This window comes from Sarcophilus harrisii, chromosome 4, assembly GCF_902635505.1.
Source record: "Sarcophilus harrisii chromosome 4, mSarHar1.11, whole genome shotgun sequence".
Lineage (NCBI taxonomy): Eukaryota > Metazoa > Chordata > Mammalia > Dasyuromorphia > Dasyuridae > Sarcophilus > Sarcophilus harrisii.
The window spans coordinates 976,420-983,114 of NC_045429.1; the positions used below are offsets into that span (position 1 = coordinate 976,420).

The 6,695-nt window shown below is 54.1% G+C and overlaps 1 protein-coding gene across 1 annotated transcript in view; it reads left to right on the plus strand.

Annotated features, from left to right (window-relative positions):
• Positions 1-6,422, plus strand: part of PIGK (phosphatidylinositol glycan anchor biosynthesis class K) — a 62,948-nt gene extending 56,526 nt beyond the window's left edge. The window contains exon 13 of the mRNA XM_031967352.1: positions 6,133-6,422. Within this exon, the coding sequence (XP_031823212.1) occupies positions 6,133-6,249 (117 nt within the window). The 3' untranslated portion in view covers positions 6,250-6,422. The remainder of the gene's footprint in view (positions 1-6,132) is intronic.
• Positions 6,423-6,695: the final 273 nt, after the last annotated feature.

Consider the following 6,695-nt stretch of genomic DNA (forward strand, 5'->3'; position numbering starts at 1 on the left):
ACGCACCGGTGGGACCTCCTTGGACCCTCACGACAACGCCAGAAGGTGTGAGGGTCCCCGGGAGCCCACGGGAGGGGATGTGCCCGAGGACACAGCCAGCCGGCGCCCGAGAGGGGAGGAAGGAGGGCAAAGGCCCGCGGCGGAAGGCGGGAGAGGGGGCGCTGGGAAAGCAGCTCTCGGTGGGGGGGTCGGTGGGAGTGCGGGGGCTTTCGGACCCGAGGCCATGCGCGCAGCATTTCTGCGTCAGACGCGGCACCACCTCCCCCAGCCCCCCTGCACAGCCTGGTGCGTCCCATTGGCTCCGAGAGTCTCATCGGCAGTTTTCTGGGGCGGGCGCATTGTGGGGCGGGGGGGGGGGACATCAGGAGGTGGCCGGGGTCTCCCCTTTGCCAGCCCGGACTCTCTGCGGGGTCACCAGTCACCGGCCCTTCTGGGGAAACAGCCGCCCGTGGGAGCCGGAAATGGGCCCGGTTCTTTTGCCAACGAGTCGGAGACCTTGGGGTGGTCCTCGCGTGCCCTTGAGGTCTCGGCGGGGACTTTTATCGGGGGCGCACAGGAAAGGGGCGCTCTGCGGGCCGGGCCGGGGCTGCCTCCTCGGATACAGCTCCCATGATGTTTGTGTTTGCGGCGCCCCGCTCTCTGGTGATTGGTTCCATTTTAATCAGAAGTCACAGAACCCAGTGAGGTTGACTTTACACAACATCCCAAAGAGCCGGACACACAGACAGACGCGGTGTGGACCCCGCTCGCAGATTAAACGGAAGGATCGCGTTTGTTTGTTGAGAGCCTGCTCTCGCCCATGGCAAGGTTTCACTTGTTTTCGCCGCCTCTCCGGAAGCTCCGCTGCCCGCGGGCCCAGGGGAAGGCCGCCCGGGGGTCTGCCCAGTCCTGCCCCGCGCCCATTTGTCAGCCCCAGACCGCGCCCGTGACCAAGCGCTCCCACGGCCCTTCCCCTGGCGCAGGTCCTGATGACGCCTCTGCTCCCGCCCAGCTCAGGCCTCTGTGGCCTCCGCTGGGACTGATCTTGACCTCCTTGGAGAGTGTCGGGCCTGGAGCCGGGGAGCGTCGTGTTCTGCTGCGCCCTCAGACACTGACTGGCCCTCTGACCCTGGGCCAGTCGCTGTCTGCCTCAGTTTCCTCATCTGTGAAATGGGCTGCAAGAGGAAATGGCCGCCACCCCCCAAATGTGCAGCGATGACAAAGAGCGGGGCACAACTGAAATAACGAAGAGTAAGTGAACAAATCACTATGTTTCTGTCCCTCCCGCCATGGAGCTGCTCTCTTCTTGATCTCGTTGTGGTTTAGGCTGAGGAGTAGCTGGTCAAGAGCTATTCAGTAACTTTGGGGACCCCGTTTCCAGATGCTCGAGAGCCATGCGCTAGAGAGCCACGCTTTGGAAGGGGACATCACCTGGGGCATCAGAACTCATCTTCCCTGAGCTTTGGTGCGCATGGGGAGCCTGAGCTACCCTTCCTCTCCTGGTTCACCCTCCTTTACACCCGGTGCTCCTGCTCCCCCCCCCCTCCCCTCTTGTGGGGATTTGTCTCTCCAGCCATTGTTCCAGGAGGAGGAACCAGGAGCTTTATGAGGGAGTCCAGCTTCCCAGGGCTCCGTCCTAATCTCTCTATTCAGGACAACTTTGTGCAGGCGCTTGGCGTCACACGTGACATTGCTGATCCCTTGTCAAACCTGCTAAATAATCGTCACAGCAATAGTCACACAATAATCGTCCCAATAATAGTGACAAAGTCACAAATAATAGTCACAAACAAGTCACACACTAACAGTCACAGACAAAAGTCACAAATAGTCACAAAAAAGTCACACAATAAGTCACAAACAGAAGTCACAAATAATAGTCACAAACAAAAGTCAAATAATCACAAAAAGTTACATAATAATAGTCACAAAAGTCAATAATCACAAAAAGACAATAATCATCACAATAGTTACAAACAAAAGTCACAAATAGTAGTCACAAATAACAGTCACAGACAAGTCATAGTCACGAAAAGTCACACAATAACAGTCACCAACAAGTCACAAATAATCACAAAGTCACACAATAATAGTCACAAATAGTCACAATAGTCACAAATAATTATGCCAAACAAGTCACAAACAAGTCAAAATAAGTCACAATGCTAGTCACAAACAAAAGTCACACAATAATAGTCACAAAAAGTCACAATAATAGTCACAATTCTAGTCACAAAAGTCACACGATAATAGTCACAAATAAGTCACAATAAAGTCATACAAGAAATAGTCACAATATGTCACAAAAAGTCACACATAATAGTCACAATACTAATCAGAAACAACTCATACAATAAGAGTCACAATACTAATCACAAACAAGTCACAATAAGAGTCACAAAAATCACACAATAGTCACACAAAGTCACAATAATAGTCACAAACGGAAGTCACACAATAATAGTTACAAACAAGTCACACAATAATAATCACAATGATAGTCACAAATAATTGTGGCAAACAAAAGTCACAATTCTAGTCACAAAAAAGTCACACAATAATAGTCATAATTTTAGTCATAAACAAAAGTCACACAATAATAGTCACAATTCTAGTCACAAACAAAAGTCACACAAGAACAGTCCCAGAGAGTCACAAATAGTCCCGAGGCGTTGCCGGTGAGTCAGTGGCCTGGCACTTTGGGGCACACATGGCTTGCCCCTTCAGAGCTGGGGTGTTCCTCCTTGTGTCTCTGAGGTGTGACGCCGCACAGGCGGGGCTTCGTTCTCTCATTCCCTCATCTGCATCTGGCCTTTTGTTTAACCCAGACTTGGAGTATAAATTGAAGTTGCTTTTTGTATCTTAAGTAGGAAGAGTAGAAATCCCAATCACCTCCTCCCGATTCCACAACGAAGAGTGACAAAACAGCCTTTCCGAACTAATTCTAGCAGTGCCTTCGGAACGTCTGCTTGATGATTTTTTCTTTCTATAAAATCCATTTTAATAGCATTTTTATGTTCTATATGTTTTATGAAAAGGCCTTATTGAAAATCTTGGACAATTTCCATCAGCTTCCCCATAGACTCGTTTAATTTGAAAATCCTTCGCTTCCTTCTTACCTTAATTACAGTGCTTGGAACCGGGCTCCGTTAACTGGTTTTTGAAGTTCCGTGTAATGATGTGCATCTCGGCCCAGCCAGGGTGAGAGACTGCGGACCATTCACAGCGGGAAGGTCGCTGTTGCTTAGCTACCCACCTTTTAATTTGAAATATCGAGCATTTCCATAATCGGTGGCCCTTCAGCTGTATAGTGTTTGCTCCCGATGTGGTCAGCTTTTTTTTTTCTTTTTTTTTTTAACTGGGGGAGTTTCCTTTGTGTTATAGCCATTGTTATGGAGGAAGGGTCTGTTCTGGGTCACATCGCCATTCTGTGGGAAGCGGGGGGGTCTCCCTTATTTCGAGTATAATGTGGTTGGGTGTCCAATGGGACAGATGTAATTGTGAGTCAAAGCTGTGGCTGTTGGAAGAAGACCCCTGCAGAGGCCTTTGTGGAGGCGGGGCGAGCTTAACAGGAAGATCTGTGCACAGCCGGGGAGGGGGGTCCTCGCACACAGTCCTTGTCAGCTGGACTGAGAGCATAGTCCAGGGGCCCCCCTGGGGCGGGGGCCCTTCTTCATGGTCTTAACGTGGTCTTTCTCACTTTCCAAAGGGTGCATTTATTAAGCACTTACTGTATGCTTTGGCATCATGCTAAGTGCGGAGATGGCAAAGTCTCCGCTCTCCAGGGGCTCCCAGTGGAGTGGGGCGGGGCAAGAAGCATGTGTGGACAGGCAAAGTATTGGGCAGAAAGTCATCAGGAGAGAGGGGCCCTGGCCCATCAGAGAGCTTTTCTGCAGTAGTGGTGAGACATTCTCTAAAATGGATAGGAGGCTCTTGGGCCGGTTCTGTGGACCACCTTGGGGGCTGCTTCTGGCCATAGGGAAAGACGGTTCTGTGGATCGCCTTGGGGGCTCCTTCCTCACCCATCTGCACTCACTGGGAGCCTTGTCTCCTTCCCAGGACTTTGCTTTCTGTTGGCCGGGTCCTGCCACCGCCCCGTAGAGTGGGGCGTTGAAAAGCCGGGGCTTTGCCTTCTCGGGAAGCCCGGGATCCCTGGGAACGATCATTGCAGTTTTCCTGCAGTTTGGGCCTCCACCCTTGTTCGACCCTTGGGGAAAGGAGGGGAAGGAAGAGAACAAGTGTTTATTAAGCACCTAGTGTGTGCCAGACTCTGCGCCCAGAGCCATACAGTTATCTCATTGGCTCTCAGGGGATCGAGGCGGAGACAAACCTGTGGTTTTACCGGCCTGGGGAACTCTGGGGTGAGGAGCCTCCCTCCACCTTCTCCCATAGGGAGCTATCCAGCGGTGAGGGCTGGAAGGGCCCCAAGGCCGCCGTCCTCTACTCAAGGGCCGCCCTCTCTCCGGTCTGGTACCCCAAGGAACCTCCGTTGTCCCCTCCTGTAGGTTTGTGGAGCGCTCCCCAGTGTCCTTTTCCTTGTCCATCAGATGAGGGGAAGTGGTTTCACTCCCAGCTCCAAACCCGGGATTGTGTGAGCGAGGCTCCTCAGGGAGGACCCAGGAACTGTCCTGACCTCAGGCAGCTGATGCTGGGAGCAGGGAGGAGCCGGACCTTTACAGACGGACAAGGCCTGTGAGCGTCTGAAGGTACGACTGGCTCCCGTGGGACAGACTTGACAGGATTCACCAGACCAAAAACAGAGAAGCCGACATTGTGGAAGCCGTGGCTGAGAAGGAGCCCCCTCGGCCCCGAGATGGGCTGCTCCAACACCACAGAACCTGTCTTTTCATGAACTTCCGACTCCATTCTTTTAGTAGAACCCCAAGATCCTGTTCAATGGCCCGGCCAACTCCATGCACCGGATTGGGGGGGCTGGGAACTGCTCTAGACGTCGTGGACATCCACAAGACCAAGGGATCACGTTCCTAGAGCTGGTCCCCAGAGCGGCCAAAGAGTGGGGGAAAGGGGCGACAGGTGCCAAAAGGTACCCAGCAGCTCTTGGTAGCTGTGTTCCTATCAGTCCAGGGACATGGAGCCGAGAGGCCACCGCTGTGACAGAGAAGGAAGGGGCCAAAGGAGCCTGGGCAGACATGGTTGTTCCAATGCATCCAGGAACCAGAACAATTAAAAAATTGTAATAATAGCTTTTTACTTTCAAAATCCATGCAAGGAGAGTTCTCAATGTCCCCCCTTGCAAAACCTTGCGCTCCATAGTTTTCTCCCCCCCCTTCCCTACTCTTGTCTCCAAACAGCAAGGGATCCAATCTAGGTTATACATGTCCACTTCTAAACGTATTCCACCTTTATCTTGCACAAGAAAAATCCAATCAAAAAGGAAAGAAAATGAGAAAGAAAACACAGCAAGTAAACAACAAAGGGAAGAGTGCTGGGAGCCCCCGCGGCCCCTCTCTGGGAGCCACTGCGGCCCCTCTCTGGCTGCTGATGACTCTCTCTAGCATGAGGCCATTGGATCTGGCCCGGATTGTCTCATTGTGGAGGCAGCCACGTCCCTCAGAGCGGTCACTGTACAGCTTGGCTGCCGAGGACCACGGCCTCCTGCTCTGTTCCCTACCCCAGCTGGGGTTCCTGCAAGTCTCCCCAGACTCTCTAGTCCTGCCTCCGATTGCTTCTTATGACATCTCCCACAACCCTCATGCATTCGGCCACTGCAAAGCTGGGCTTTTGGCCACGCATCTCGGGGCTTCCTTCTTCCATCCCGGCAGCTTGTGGGGCGATGGGAGGAGCGCGGCTGTCCCGGCAGAGAAATGCCTGCAGATCTCTCCATCCCTTTGGGCCCTCGCGGCTGGCTCAGCGCTGGCCCTCCGCGCCGCCATATGGATCTGCGGCCCCGGGAGCCGCTCGCTAGGAGTTGGGCAGCCTTGGCGCCCAGAGTGGGGCCCCAGGTCATTTCTCGGAGGAAGGATGAAGGGGAGTGGGTGTCCTTCCCCGAGGGCAGAGTCCGGCGTGGCCCTTTGGGGCGCCTCTGGCTTAATTGCTCCCCGTCCCGCCCCAGAGTTGGTTGGTCCGCCTTGCTTTAACGGCGGCCTGGTTCCGAGCGCTTTCCGCGTTGTGACATGCTGTCGTTCTTTGCAGAAACCCAAGCAGAAGGAATGGCACCCGCCGGGAGGCTTCATCCTGGGGCTCTGGGCCCTCATCCTCATGGTGTTCTTCAAGACATACGGCATCAAGCACATGAAGTACGTGTTTTAGGGGCCGAGGCCTCGGAGACCCCAGCTCCTGGTCTCCCGCTCGTGCTCAGGCCCTTCCGTTGTCTGTGCTAACTGTGGGGTGGGTGGGTTGTGCCTTGGGTGATGGTTTCAGATGTTAACTTTTCAGGGTGAGACCTTCAGGTTTGTTAATAAATGTGGAACAGCCCTCCCCTCCCCCTGGGACTGATGTTCTTTCGCCAGCACGAGGTCCAAGGTTTTGTGCAGGTTCTAGGTGGCGCGGGTGCTGGGTGGCACGGGTGCTGGGTGGCACGGGTGCTGGGTGGCGCAGGTGCTGGGTGGTGCGGGTGTTGGGTGGCGCAGGCCCTGGCGCCTGGGGAGAGCCACAGAGGGTCTGGATCTGTGCTGGGCAGAGGCCCTCTGTAGGGGGGCCCGCAAGGGGGGGCACCTCCCCCGACCTCTGGCTTCTGGACTCAGGGGCGCTGTCCA